The sequence below is a fragment of the Euleptes europaea genome, chromosome 6, assembly GCF_029931775.1.
Source record: "Euleptes europaea isolate rEulEur1 chromosome 6, rEulEur1.hap1, whole genome shotgun sequence".
Taxonomy (NCBI): Eukaryota; Metazoa; Chordata; class Lepidosauria; order Squamata; family Sphaerodactylidae; genus Euleptes; species Euleptes europaea.
Window position 1 is genome coordinate 48,222,719 of NC_079317.1, and position 15,398 is coordinate 48,238,116.

The 15,398-nt window shown below is 40.3% G+C and overlaps 1 protein-coding gene across 1 annotated transcript in view; it reads left to right on the forward strand.

The window, feature by feature from the left end:
• The window catches only part of RYR3 (ryanodine receptor 3), a 336,967-nt gene that overhangs the window by 251,067 nt on the left and 70,502 nt on the right, over positions 1–15,398 (forward strand). The window contains exon 69 of the mRNA XM_056852142.1: positions 333–425. Within this exon, the coding sequence (XP_056708120.1) occupies positions 333–425 (93 nt within the window). The remainder of the gene's footprint in view (positions 1–332; positions 426–15,398) is intronic.

The window sequence follows — 15,398 nt, forward strand, 5'->3', positions numbered from 1 at the left end:
ATGATTTGGAATGATTGTAATATAAAGAAGAAAATTGTGTAAATGCATAGAAGCCTATTTGACATTGATTTCAGGCTTTTTGTAGTTTAGAACTTAGTTATATTGTGTTAAGCATACACAGTGTGCATATTGCAGTAGTATATTAGTAAAGGTGCATATGTTAAAGAAAATTAGTGGCTGTGTACTGAGATTATTTCCTTAGGGATTTAGTAACCTTATATCAGTACCTGGAGGTTGGCAACCCTAATGGTGGTGCATATTTACAGACATGAATGTACTATACCCTTTTGCCTAAATGTTCAGAAAACAGCATAGTGTTGTGTTTCTTCCAGAACTTCAAGAGAGAAGAACAAAATTTTGTGATTCAGAATGAAATCAACAATTTGGCATTTTTGACAGGAGATAGCAAGAGTAAGATATCAAAAGTAAGTCAACAAGTGTTATCTGTCTAAATTCTGTTGTTTAATGTTTTGTACTTTATAAGGGTAGTCCTAAAGATATCTGGCATATGAAGAAGTGTTACTTCTAAGTGGAAATCTCTTGTTCCTATTTTATGATGTAGTGTTTGATTATTAAAGATGGTGCTGAAGCTTTTGCAAATAAATATACAAGTTAGACAAGCCGTAGAAATATTGTGAAAGAACATATATCTATACAAATTTCTCTTAAAATTTTTTTCCACTGATGCAATAAAAATGTATTTTTCACTGTAACAAAGCAAGGATGATCCCAGTACTGGTGTTATACAAATAGAGTATGTCATGGTTGATATGTAACAGCAAACCATGGTTTGGCTACTTAAGTTGAGCCTCATACTCGTGTGCTTCTTTATTGCCTTGTATGTGTCCTGTTCCCTATGCACTTCCTCTTTCTCAGCAAGCCATGGTTTGCTGTTATATATGGGAAAACTACTATTTGTATAAATGATAATTTTCCCACAAGCCAAATTAGAAAATACAGGTTGATTATGGTTTCCATTTCTCCTTTGGCAAACTACAGTGTGTACAAAACCATAGTATACTTGTTTCTAATGTAATGGCAAACTATGGTTAGTCAACAAAGAGGAAATACAGGAGGGCATGACTGGATGAGGGAGGGGGAAAGAGAGCATATCAGCCTTCAAACCATGGTTCAAAAGGATCAAAAAGGGAGGATGTTTGCTACATCCTGAAATATCTCAAAAGGGGACTTCAGTATAAGGATAATTTGAGGAGTTAAACATCTCCCTTTGTTAAATTTGAGGTTGCATCTAAAAAGAACAAAGCACATCTTTACTGAGATAGTAATGAATATTTATTGAGAAGTTTACATACATAATTCATTAGTAACCTTCAGTAGAGAGGGAAGGAAGGAGTGAAAGGAGGAGAAGAAAGGGGTAAGCACTAGGATATAAATGGCAGAAATTATATTTCAAATCATTTCCCAGAAGCCACTGATGAGAATGTAACTTTCCTTTCTTAGATGCTGATGAATTAAACCCTTTACAGTTTTTTCTGGAACTAGAATGTCTCATCAACCATAGTCATGTGTCAACCAAGCTAAGATTTATCTAGGAAAGGTGGAGATAATTTTGTTTTCTAGTTGTTCTGTTCTTAAGATCAGTTTGATTTAATATTCTAGGACATCTCAGAATGAACCACTCAATTACAGGCTATACATTACATTGCTATTAATTGCTGCCATACAATTTATCAGTCATTTGTAATAAGAGAGGTCAAATATATTCCAGATGGTTAGGGAATTTCAAAATTAGCTGGAATTTGTTACAGCTTGGGTTCAAGAAACACTGGTCATAATGAATGGGAATTTTCAGTTCTGAGGCTCAAAACTTGACATTGATCCTGATTTATATAAGGTTACTTTTGATTCATTTCCTTTGAATTCAGTAAAACGGGGTAGTGGTAGAATTAGCTGTATTTAATGAGGATTACGCCAAGCAAATGAGCATATGCTTCTAGCCATAAATCTTTACCAGGATTTGAGCTTATTTGTCCCATAAGTAGAGGGGAAACCACATATAGGATGCTGAACTCAGAAAGTTCTGTTTTTCCATACAGTTGAATCAAGCATAGATTGGGACATGGATTTCTAGTTAGCAGTCTGGATCTGGTGCCTTAGTGCACAGTATACAAGCCTCATTTATTTCTTGTCACTTTCCATTGGTAGCATTCATTCTTAATTTTAGTTACACATAAGGAGACAATGACTGCAGAATTGATATTTTATAATAAATAAGTAAATGACAAAGTAGTGTTTGCTGACATACTGGAGGGAGCATGCAAAACACTGACATGGGAGACATGCACAGCTTTCTTGGGATAATGGCTTCTGTTTGGGACAGATTAGTGAAACATTCTTTATTATCAGAAGGTTGTGGTTGGCTGATTCTGGAGACTTGGCAGGGTGATCCAGGGGCATCATTGGTATCTTAGCCAGAGGTTACCTAGCACAATAGCCAAGTTACCACTGTAGAAGGTGGAGGAGGTGGTGGAGTCGGTTACATATACAATGTCTTTTTGTGTTGCTGCAAACAGGAAAAAGTATCTTCTGATTTTGTAGTTTGGTTTGCTGCAAACAATGTAATGGGCTCCTCTGCTTGTGGTAGCATGGCCTGCAAGTGGACACATTCACACTCATCCACACATTTATGCCTTCAGCCAAGCATTCTATAAAACAAATATAAATTCAGTTATCATAGGCAATAAGCAACTCCTCGTAAGTTCCAGACCTTCTTTGGGCAATAGGAAGATAACATTTCTAACCTTCTTTTTCTCTTCTTCTAAGCATAGTTCTTCAGCCATACCTTTTCTTTCTTTTTCTTTTAACTTAAAAGTCTGGTATTAGAACCTAAACATCATTTCTGTCATACATCCATGTTCTCAGCCAGAGATGGAAATGACAGAATATTCTTCCATTTTAAGCAACAAGCTGCTGGGTGACTTGTTTTCCAATAAAGGGGGTGGGGTGGGGGTGACAGTAGGAGGCCAGAGAAAGTCTATAAACATGCACCAGTACCCAATTCATTGATATTCTCCATAGACACATACTTTAAAAGACCACATAATGCATTCATGCCCCCAGAAGCCTCTTTTTGATATACATGTGTCTCCAGTCTTAGTCTCAAGGCTTCTAGTAATTTTCTAAGTATCTTCTGGCAGACCATAAGCACAAAGTAGTTTTGCCTCATGATTAGGTCTTTGAGGACTTTGATGCAAAAGAAATCATCATATTAGTTTGTTTCTCAACCTATAGCATTGCTAATGTTTTCTTTTCTATAAAGTATAGAAACAGAACAAATGATTTTTTTATTGCTTGTCCAATTTCAAGCAGAAGTGTACAACTATCATCATAAATATATCTAATTCTCAAATATATCTAAGTCCCATCTGTGGATTAAAGTACATACAAAACAGATCTTTCTACAAACCTGAGAAGAATCTGAAATCTAAGAAAAAAATACAGATGCTTTAGGGAGTTAAACCTCCCCCATAATAGAAACAGCATATGTACCTTTAAGAAATGATTGCCCTCTGAGATCTCAGTGGCCACTGTGATGATTGCTATGCAACTACAACAATATTGCCAGCCTTCAAACCTTGGTCTCTGTGAGTAAAAGGCAGAGGAAGGGCCCTTTTCAGCCCAGAAGCAAGTACAGGGCAACATGCTTCAATGCAATTTGCACAGCTCATCCAGGTGCGGTAGTGGGTACCAGATGACTCGAAGCAACACAACTCACCTTTCCCCCGAGCAGCCTACACACAACTTGTGCAGCACAACCTACCTGAATAACTCAATACCAACTTTTGCAACTGTTCCAAACTGTTCCCAGGGAGAGTCTGTCAAGGGAGGGAAAGATGAGAACCATATGGTATAGTGATTAGAGTGTCAGACTAGAGTCTGGGAGACCCAGGTTCAAATCCCCATTGTGCCATGGAAGCTTTCTGGGTGACCTTGGGCAAGACACTCTCTCTCAGCGTAATCTACCCCACATGATTTGTTGCGAGTATAAAATGGAGGAGAGGAGAATGGTGTAACATGCTTTCAGATAGGGGAAAAGATGGGACATAAATGAAGTAAATCAAATTAAATTTATTAATACTGTCAACTGACCAAACGCATGCCAACACATCAAAATTTGCAGACTCAATAGTTTTTAAGTAAATAATAAATAATACTGAAGACGGGAGATAGATAAAAGAAAGGTTGGTTGGTGAGTGGAAGGAAAGAAAGAAGCAGGGAAATGGGAGAGGATATAGAGGCTGCCAGGAGGAAAGAAAAATAGTGTGGGGAAGGAAGGATATGGGGGAAATGAAGTGACCCCCACAATTCCTTGTGGATTCTCTGCTTGTAGTGGTTCTATTGTCTTTTTTAGCCTTTTTTGTTTCATTTTTACATTATTTCACTATCTTTGTTTCTTTCTTTTGTGACTTAGGACGGTCCCCTGCTGGGTGCATAATGCTAGTATAAACCTTCAGGAGCTGATAGCAGGTGTTCTGCTATGATCTATATAGTATTATTGACAATATTGGTTGGCCATACCTTTGTTTGATTAAAGGCTCAGAATGGTTGGCTGCTGTTTTCTCAATGGGTTCAGAAATAGGTTCAGAAACTTGTTCAGAAATAGTCCCTGATGGTTCCTTTAAGTATCCATGGGAATATGGAGATTATGACCTTTTTCTTCTATAGGAGGAAGATGCACGTCCCTGTGTATGAGGAAGAGCTTGACTTGTAATACAAGTCTTGTAATGAGTTTTGTCGGCTGGGAAATTTTTTATTTGGATCCTGTTATTTTTGAACTTTAGTGATATCAGTACTGTTTTCTGAGGCCAGTTGCTCATGGGGGAAAGCATGTAGTGTACATAAAAATAAAATGCATCTTCTTTGCCGTTTCCTTAAAATGTTAATTTGTTTTGAATTAGGTTTATAAGTAATTATTAATGTGTGATTTACATCTTGAAGACATTTTAAAATTATTATTTTTAAGAAATCAGTCTCTTTATATTAAGAACCACAAGTTTTAAATGAAGAACAAGAAATGATTTACTTCATTTTCATCAGCAGTGATAGATGTTGCTGTTTCTTCACATCTTAATCTAATCAATTAACACCTATATGAGAAAGCATCTGCTGTGAAGCCATTAATCTAAATAAAGCATGTTCAACCAGATTCACAGCAATACTATTACAAATCACAATGGGATAATTGGTACTAACTGGTAAGGGGTGTGTTTTAATTGATTAAAAAATTAAACCAGACAGCTAAAAAAATACATTAAAAGTCATAGTGGTGTAAAGAAATCTTCTGAAGTCAGTTTTTTTTTGGGGGGGGGGGACTTAGAGAGAGATGAATCAGGGTTCTTTCCCTGATGTTCTTTGAACATTAAAGCCTCAGAAGAAGTTGAACATGTACATGTTAATGCATCCCAACTTTCAGAATAATTTTGTCAGACTCCCAGCAGATTTCCCAATGTGACCATTTTAGGGTATGCTACCTTTGCACAGGTTAAGATTGTGCTTTTTATTCCACACACACTGAACTCTGCTGTGGCTAACTGGGGCCATGTCTCTTCCTCAAGAAGGTAAAGTGACTTCTTGGAACATTATGAATACAAGGCCTCAGAAAGGCCTACAAGACTTTAGCTGTAACTTTAACTTCTTCTTGCATCTATAATTCTTAATGATGCACATTTCTACATGTCTGTTACATATGTAAAAGGTAAAAGTAATCCCCTGGTCATTACTGACCCATGGGGTGATATCACATCATGACATTTACTAGACAGACAATGTTTATGGGGTGATTTGCCTTTGCCTTTCTTCAGTCATCTTCACTTTACCCCCAGCAAGTTGGGTACTCATTTTACTGACCTTGGAAGGATGGAAGGCTGAATCAGCCTTGAGTTGGCTACCTGAAACCTACTTCCATCGGGATCAAACTCAGGACGTGAGCAGAGCTTGGACTGCAATACTGCAGCTTAGCACGCTGCACCACAGGGCCCCTTGTTACATATGAGATCACCATTACTGTTTAGTCTTTCTTTTTCTGTCTTTTGTTCATCTACTGTGAGGAGTAAATAATATAAAGGAAAGTTATTTACTTGATGATAGTTTACCTTCTTCAAGTGTGGGATAGAATATACTATGAATAATGAAAGTACTGCATTCTGTGACTTGAATTATGAGCTGAGGTATAGCCTAGGATATAGCCTAGGGTTGCCAACCTCCAGGTAAGGGCTAGAGGTCTCCCAGAATTACAGCTGACCTCCATACTATAGAGATTCATTTCCTTAGTGAAAATGGCAGCTTTAGAGGATGGACTCTATGGCATCACATCCCTACTGAGGTCCCTTCCCTCCCAAAATCCACCCTCCCCAGTAGGGTTGCCAACCTCCAGGTACTGAAAGAGAGGGCAGCACGAGACTCAACGATAATAATAAGAAATAAAGATCTAGACTATGCTTGTTCAAGAAAAAAATATATATAAAGGTTCATTCACCAAAAAAAGCACAGCAGAAAGTGAATATATTCAAATGTAATACATGTTGCACTACACGCATAAATGCCTTGCAGGGCTTAAAGCAAATTATGCCACACTGGGCTAATCCAAAAAATAAACAAACAAATACAATGAAGCCGCTAGGGGCTACAATTTTTCAACCGTGACAAGTTCGCACTGGTAAAAGTTCGTATTGAAGTAATCCGTGCTGTCACGTAATAATAATCACTGAGAAACGGGAAGAAAGAAGAGTGAACAGCTGGTCAGTGGCAAGAACGCGTTTCGGGTACTAGCTGGAGATCTCCTGCTATTACAACTGACCTCCAGCTGATAGAGATCAGTTCAACTGGAGAAAATGGCCACTTTGGCAATTGGACTCTATGGCATTGAAGTCCCTCCCCTCCCCAAACTCCGTCCTCCTCAGGCTCTGCCCCAAGAATCTCCAGGTATTTCCCAACCCGGAGCTGGCAACCCTACTCCCCAGCCTAAATCTCCAGGAATTTCTCAACCCAGAGTTGGCAACCCTAGCTGAACAAGCAACTATGGACAGTACTCTTGGGACTCGGGTGCATTTTTAATAACTATGCATTTCAGAAGCAGTATGAATTTGTCCGGCCTAGTATAAATACCAGAAGCCTGGCCTGCTCAGTAGAGCAGTATCTTTTGCATACTATTTTCAGACATCAGCCCTTAAAGACCATGAATTAGAGAACACATTTTCCAGATCCAGCTGTTGTTTCTCCACTGTGCTAAACAGGGTTGGTAGTACAAGGCTGGCAACTGGAGGAAAACTAACCATGCTGGGCATGGGGGGCTTGGTGATGACATCATTGCATTCCTGTGACACACTGGCATTGTTTCCAATAGGGCTGTCGATTCGGTTCGTCTGAACCGAAAGAACAGCTGAATTTTCCGCAATTCGGGGGTTTTCAGTTCGGATGGAACCAAAAAAGGCGGGAAAACGATGCCCCGAATTTGCTGAATTCGGGGCGATCGCCGAATAAATTTGGCAGGTTCGGCCTTCCTGAACCTGCCTTTTCCCGCCTTTAAAGACCCACCGCCCACTTTCCTGGGACTCCCGGGAAACCTGGCGGGGGGTCTTTAAACTCCCCACTTAGGCTCCAGGGACTCTTGCCTTCCAGCAAGGCGCTTTAAACAGATCTGCGCCTTCCAGCTGGGAGGAGCAGATCTGTCCCCCCCAACGCGCGCCTTCACGGGGCTTCCCTGAAGCCGGGTGGGGGGCGCTTTAAACAGATTTGCGCCTTCCAGCTGGGAGGCGCAGATCTGTCCCCCCCCCGCATGCCTTCACGGGGCTTCCCTGAAGGCGCGCGGGGGGGGGGGTGCTTTAAACAGATCTGCGCCTTCCAGCTGGAAGCCCCGTGCCTTCAGGGAAGCCCCGTGAAGGCCCGGGGGGGCTCTTTAAAGACCCCCGCCCCCTTCCTGACTCTTGGTTTGAAGTGGTGGGCGCTGCAAAGACCCGGCCGAATTTTTCCCCAAACTCCGGATCTCGCGCCGAATTTCACGGATCCGAAGCGGGGGAGTTCGGACTTCGGCATGTCCCGAATTAAAAAGCGCCAAATTTTGCCGAAGACGAAATTTACCGAATTTTTTTTCAACCGCCCTAGTTTTCAGAGCAACCAGAAGCAAGGGCCCCGGACTTACTCTGGGCCCACTTTGCAGGCCTGCATCAAGCAGGATGAGGTAGATAAATAAGAACCAGCACTCAGCTCAGTTATGCAAAAAGTATCAAACAGTGTATTAATTTATACAATACAGTGACAACAATTGTGAAGTACAAACAAAAAAACACACAAATTGGTGCAAGAACAATAAACACAAACAGGAAATAACAAAGTCTCCAAAAACGTGTCACAACGGACTTTTCTAGGAACCAGAAGATCCAACTGTCTTAAACAGTGTCAAGACAGACTTTAGCATAGACCACTCTTGGCATTCTCATGTACTACAAGGAGGGGAGTGAACCCCAGTGGTCTATGCTAAAGTCTGCCGGCCCAGGATAAATAGGGGCCTTTCTGCACTGCCTTGGACAGGTGGCTTCATGTCTTTGCCCACCCATCTCACCCTGCATCATGTTATTATTATGGGTCATTTTCTGCTCACACCTATCTCTTGTTACAACTTGTTGGCGGTGTCAGCATGGGACTGGATCCATTTTGGGGGAAATTGGCCTGTGTGTCCCCTTTTCCCCACTTTTGGGGATCTCCTTAAGGGATTTTGGGATGAGGACTTACAGGGGGCATGCCCAGCTTGGGAGGCTGTAAGGTGCATTCACCCCGATTTGTTACCCTGAACAGACAGGCAGTCTTCGTTTAAGTTGGAGGAATTAGCTGAAGACAGAGATCAAGAGGGGGTAACTGGGATCTATGAACCTATGTATACTAGGATCGTCAGGGTGAGAACTCTTAAATGAGCAGGCAGTTGTATACTGTAATTAAACTGAGTTTTATTAATAATAAAATAATGAAAACAAGAAATATATTTTAAACAATGAACATATGCATGCAAAGCATGCAAGAGCTGACTAAGAGAAAAGGAAGGAAGTTGGATATGGTTTCAGGGAAGGGTAACAGTTATCAGTCTTGAAGTGACGTCCAGGAAAGGCAGCGCTGTGGAGGAAAATGACCAGTGTTTCCGGGAGCAAAAGGAAGAGCCCACAGAGAAGTGGGGGTGACTGCACTGATCCAGGACACACATGCACTATAAATGGCCAAAGGACCAATATTTATACCCCAGAATGGGTCCTGAGGTAAGCTGGCAAGAAGGCCAGAGACAAAGAATTGATTGCTTTTCCAAGGATCCAACAAAAAGGTAGGAGAGGTTTGATGGGTTGTCAGGACCCAAGAGAATGCCTATTCTCTTGACTACTGATTGATTGCTGGGGTGGGTGCAGATAGGGTTAGTAATGGTCTGCTCGGAGTGCTGATTAAATCACCTTAGGGTGACACAATGGGGATTAACTAGCCCCATTGTTCAGCCAGACAAACCTTAGGGCCAGGGGGAAAGTTCAGCTGCCAACCTCCTTCCTGCCCAGAGTTGACACGCAAGATGGATCCCAAAACTCTCTGAGGGGAATCAATTTTGTGGGGAGCAGTGTCTTACTTTTATGGCAGTCTTAAGTCCCCATGCCTCCATGGCACCTTCTGATGGGAGGAGGGGTCTGACTGCTTACAAAGTGGCAGGGGGAATCACACAGTGGCCTGTGCCCATGTGGAGACCCACATGTCGCCATACCATGATACTCCCCCAGCAGGCGAGCTGGGGGGAGGCGGTCTGCACATCGGCTGGCAGGTGGGTTGGACAATCCTTGGATCTGTTGCCCCTATGGTGCACCAAGGCTCTTTCAGCTTTAACCAATAATGTTGTGACCATTTTCCTCCAACAAATGTGAAAGTAATCGTTCTTAAACGCCTGTCATTGTGGGTTGCGCCTCACCACCCACCCACTCACCTAGATGCTGGGTTTGCAAATAACAGCATGCTGGGAAGCTGACAATCCTCCCCCCATTTGTCTCCCACTGCTCAGCTGAGTGGTGCTGGAAAGTGCCTACTGAGGGCCAGAGATCTCCAGTCCCTAGTGGGCAAATGGTAACCCTAATCCCAGACTAGTCAGCTTGTGTGCTTTGGAAAAATCTGCTTGGATCCCAATAAGAAAAGGCAGTCTGTAGCCCAGTTTTTCAAGTGTTTTTTCTAACCAAGCTGCCACCTTCTGTCTGAACCACAGACAACTCCACAGTGAAGCGGTGCCTAAGCATCAATAGGGGAAAGAAGGCAGAGCTAAAGAGAATGCTACTTCTCCAGTCTGCTGTAAGCTAAATACACTCTCAGCATTTAATTGTGATACTCAGAACAGTAAGGGTTCTCAAAGATTTATCAAATCATTTTCCTCCACTACTCAAACTTGCCTTCCTCTGCACAGCAACTCTGGTATTCCTTGGTGGTCTCCCATACAAATACTAACCAGGACTGACCCTGCTTAGCTTCTTAGATCTGACGAGATCAGGCTAGCCTGATATGTATATATGCATGCATGGGTCTATGTGTGTGTATATATATAAATATATGTTATAGTAGGATATATGCGCTATTATATGCAGAAGATGAATAATGCATCTCATATTAGACATGTGTTGTTATGGATGACATTTGATTACAGCTCAAAAGCTGTTAAAACTGAATGCCATTTTAAAACATGCAGTAGCATTTTATTAACCTTTGTTAAACTGAAGATATTTAAAGCTGAGCATATTTTTTAAATTTTTTCTTTTCTAATAATATGGCAGCAGATTGCTCAGAGGGGAATGGTAAGTTAGTGAACGTTTAGTCTGAGAAAGATGGGTTACTTAGACTGTATTGAAATTACAGATTTTTGTTGACTCATAAACGTTACTGGAAAAAAAACACAACCCACTCCATTAATCTGTTATTTTATTTTAACTTTATGTAGGTGCTTTCATAATGGAGACATGCAGGTGTAAATAATTTTTACTGTGGATCACATCGCATTTGAGCTTTATATATATATATATATCAACATAATGCAGTATCTGTCAAGTTACTGCATATAGGTCAGTTTTTAATTTAAGATAGTGTTTTGCTTCATAGGATGATTTACCTGTTGCAACCTTAATCAAAGGAATGCAGGCCGAATCAGTACTTTATGGGAACAAAGCAGACATTTACATACTTCTGCATAGATCTTACAATGTCAAGCTTCAGTCTGTGTTCTCTTAAGGTGAAATAGGTGGATCACCCTATGACCAAACTGTAATCTACATGTAAGTGATTGATATAGGGGAAAGAAATGCTGGCAGTCAGAATGCAAAACCAGGACTATGTAAATTTCGCACAGCATCATAAAGCTCTTGTAGACCCAGATAGAGATGTGTATCCCCATTTCAGTCAAAAGATGTATCCTGCCTGTTCATTTGTTCTTTAATGAGCATCTCAATGGGGATGAGGATGTGCATGTGCATTGGCAATACTTGTGGAAAGCAGATTATGTGCCAGGATCTCTCCTGATAGATTGGGGCACAATTTTTTAACTGATACACGTACGGATATGTGGTTGAGAATCGTGCAATGCCTGATGGAGTCTTAAAAATCAGAATAGTTGTAAATAAGATTTTCAGTGATGAAAAGACAGAGTTGACATATGACTAGTAGAAGCTGTATGCAAAACAGCAAAAAATACAGAATACATTATGCAATTAACTCATTTATGTAATGTATTGACATCACAGATTCTGACTTTTTGATGCAAACTTTAGGTTTCGTTGGTACAATGTGCTCAGTATACTTTACTGAGAATTTAAAAATGATGAAATACCTCCTCATACAAATGAGCATCTAGAAGTCCTAAAATGTATGTGTGTGTCTGTGTGTTCAAGTATCTACACTACTCCTTCAGTGTCACAGTTGCACTTTGAATACAAGAAAGTGTGTGCATGCTTAAAAACATATGCTGAATAGCTTGTTGACATAATCAAGAATAAAGGAATCCAGATTTATAGTCTGAACATTTTAAAATAAGTTCTAACTATTGGATAGATTTAGGCCCTGGTCAATTATAATTATATTTTGTTAGCTTCCCTTTGTACTTTCTAGGTGATTAATACTGCTAAGATTGGAAGCAGTACTGATTTGCATGTTATGCCATGTGTGGTCCAAATCCAGGCTTTTAGGCACAACTAAGGCTGCAATCCTGTGCATAGGATTGTACTGAATATGTGCTGGGTCAGGGATTTGGCAGTGGGAAATATCATGCAACCATTTTGTTTGGGAAATTGTGTAGAAAGATATCACAGTTACTGAATCAGGTCTGTTTTTTGGTTCTTGTAGGTTATCCGGGCTGTGTAACCGTGGTCTTGGTATTTTCTTTCCTGACGTTTCGCCAGCAGCTGTGGCAGGCATCTTCAGAGGAGTAACACTGAAGGACAGTGTACTCCTTTGAAGATGCCTGCCACAGCTGCTGGCGAAACATCAGGAAAGAAAATACCAAGACTACGGTTACACAGCCCGGATAACCTACAAGAACCAATGAACTCTGACCGTGAAAGCCTTCGACAATATTCAGGTCTGTTTTGTTTTGATAACTGGCACAATAATCAGATTTACGTTTGAATATAAAATATTCAGCTATAAACCATTCTTCACAAGTGCTTGACTCTACATCCTTTACAATTTATGTTTGAATATAAAATATTAAGCTTTAAACTATTCTTTACAAGTGCTTGACTCTACATCCATTATTAAAATATATTTCATAAATTAGTATATTTTTCTAGTGCATAAGAAAAAAGAATTAATTCCATTGGATGGGTTTTTTTAAATCAAGAACTGACTGCTATCTTTCAGTTATGCAAACAAATGACTTCATGAAAGACACCCAGTTTTTAAAGCACTGTGGTAATTGGGGTGGGCATCCTGATCCTCTGCATTTTTACTCAGAAGTTAGTCCTATTGTATTCTTTGGGTTTATCCCGAAATATGTAGGATTGAATAACAGCCCGTTCCTGAAGGGGTGGGGATGGATGTGCGGAGGCTGGGAGCGGCACAGCTGCAGTGCCTCCACAGAGGCCTCCTGGCTGCTAAAAGTAAAATAAGAACAATTTAAAATGTAAAATGGGGGAAATGCCCCCATAGAAAACAGCGTGGCTATGCCACCAAAAAAGGTGGTGTAGCAACACTACAACTTGAGGGGGTGTTCCTGGGGCGAAAGGGGTTAGGGTGGTGCCTAAAGGCAACTCTGCCCCCCCTCCAGAATGCCCTGAGAACTCCTCCCAGAACTCCAGCACGGGGACCTGCAACACTGCAACGCTGCCAGGAGGCAGCACCAGCAGCAGAGCCCCACATAGTGGTGTGGCATCCCGGGGGCGGTGTGAATGCCCCCCATGCTGGCATAAGTGCCCCTTATCCCAGGATAAATGGGCACTTATTCCGGTGTGGGGTCATGCCGGCTCCTATGCGAATTCACCCCCTCTTTCAGGATTGCGCTCTAAGGCTGGTAAGATGCTTTCAGGCAGATCCTGTACTTTGAAGAAAATCCCACTGAGCTCAGTATGTAGTTAACATGTTCAGGATTGCTGGCATTAAAATATGTGTATAAAACCTTTAAAAAAATTTAAACATTGTTTGTTCATGCAACAGGGTTTGTTAGGGCATGATTGACTTGAAGGCTATTTGGTCCTTCCAGATTAATGAAGGACCTCCAATACTCAAAATTCCTGACAGTGAGATCTGATTCACCTGTTAAATTACATGTGTAGACTAAAACAGGAATAAGCAAATTATGTAAGGCTATAAGCACATGTAGACAAATTCAGAAGATGGATTGCTGATAGTAGTATATAATAACTAAAACATTTCGCAATACATAATGTATGTAAAGAACTGACATAATATGACACATCACTTAAAAATCAGTGACTGTCTATGTTCTCTCATATACAGCTGTTTTAATTTATTGTGGTTGTGGTTAATACCAAGAAGGTTACTAACAGCCAATTCCATGTAAATCAATTTATAGCTTTTATAGGCCAATTAATATTGTAGATGGATTGAAAAATGGATCTCATACTTTGTGTTATAAATACTAGACTCTACTGTTTATCCACTGAACAATCAGAAAACAACTTCATCCAAAGTTATCTTCTGAGCTAATATTATGTATCTGAGAATCTCACCTATTTTATTCACTGACTTGTTCCTGAACATGAAAACATCTCACAAGGAACCCACAATATATGCACCAACAAGCCATATTCAGTAGTACTGTCTTTTTATTCAATGGTGTTGAGCTAGTCGTCCTTACAATCCAGTTGTTTTTTCACGATGGGTAGCCGTGTCACAGCGCATTCCTAATTTCTGAGGATGTAAAAGGCTTTTTAAGGTTTCTGAGGATGCAAAAAGCTTTTTAAAGGTTTTCAGTGGCTGGGAAACTGGTTTGAAGGCGTCGCAGCAGCACCTCCTCCACGCTGTCCCCGGCTGCCGGAGGCTCAGGAATGCACTGTTAGTCTGTCACTTGCATTAGCAAAGAGCAAGAGTCCAGTAGCACCTTAAAGACTAACAAAATTTCTGGCAGGGTATGAGTTTTCGTGAGCCACAGCTCAGTTATTTGTGGATCAGTGGATCAAATTAAAACAATATTGCATCATTCTTGTTTTCAGATAATGATCTTTACATAAATGTTTGAGTTATTATGTTAGTAACAGGGCTATGAATATTTCTTCTGATTAAAGTTGAATAGTATTTATAGAACATAGAACATAGGGCACTGTCCAGTCATAATTAAGCACCTTATTTTCAGTTAAAAAATAAGGTGCCACATTGAAATTCACTGAACAATGGTGCTTAAATTTAAAACATATTGTTGGGGAGAAAAGTAGATGTAAGACTACAGCCCTTAAGTTCCAATGTCTCGATTGCTGTCTTTTATAAACCTCTGATCAGGACAGAGAGAGGTACTCAGAAATAACCGCAAAGACAAGTTTCTGTAGTCTGTTCAAAGTTTTCTTTTGACACTAGTTTCTCATGTCTAAGGCAAAAGCACTTGTATGTCGCATTTCTTATGAATGTTGTTTGTTAACAGATACAAGGCTTTTAAAAAATTGGTAAGTGTATGCTGTTAAACATTCATTAGTTTTAAGGTCAAGTGATGTTTAATATTATTAAAGTTAATATTAAAGATGGTAAATGATGTTATTTATGCTGAGATAGTCTTGCCTAATAACATGTGTCAGTGGTATTTTGAATGTGGAAAGAATATTGTAAGCATTGGTAATGTTTTAAGTTTTCATACACAGCCCTCAATAAACGTCACAGATACCTCCTTAGTAGAAACTAATCTCATTCAGTAAATCACTCATTTGTTAAGGACGCATGTC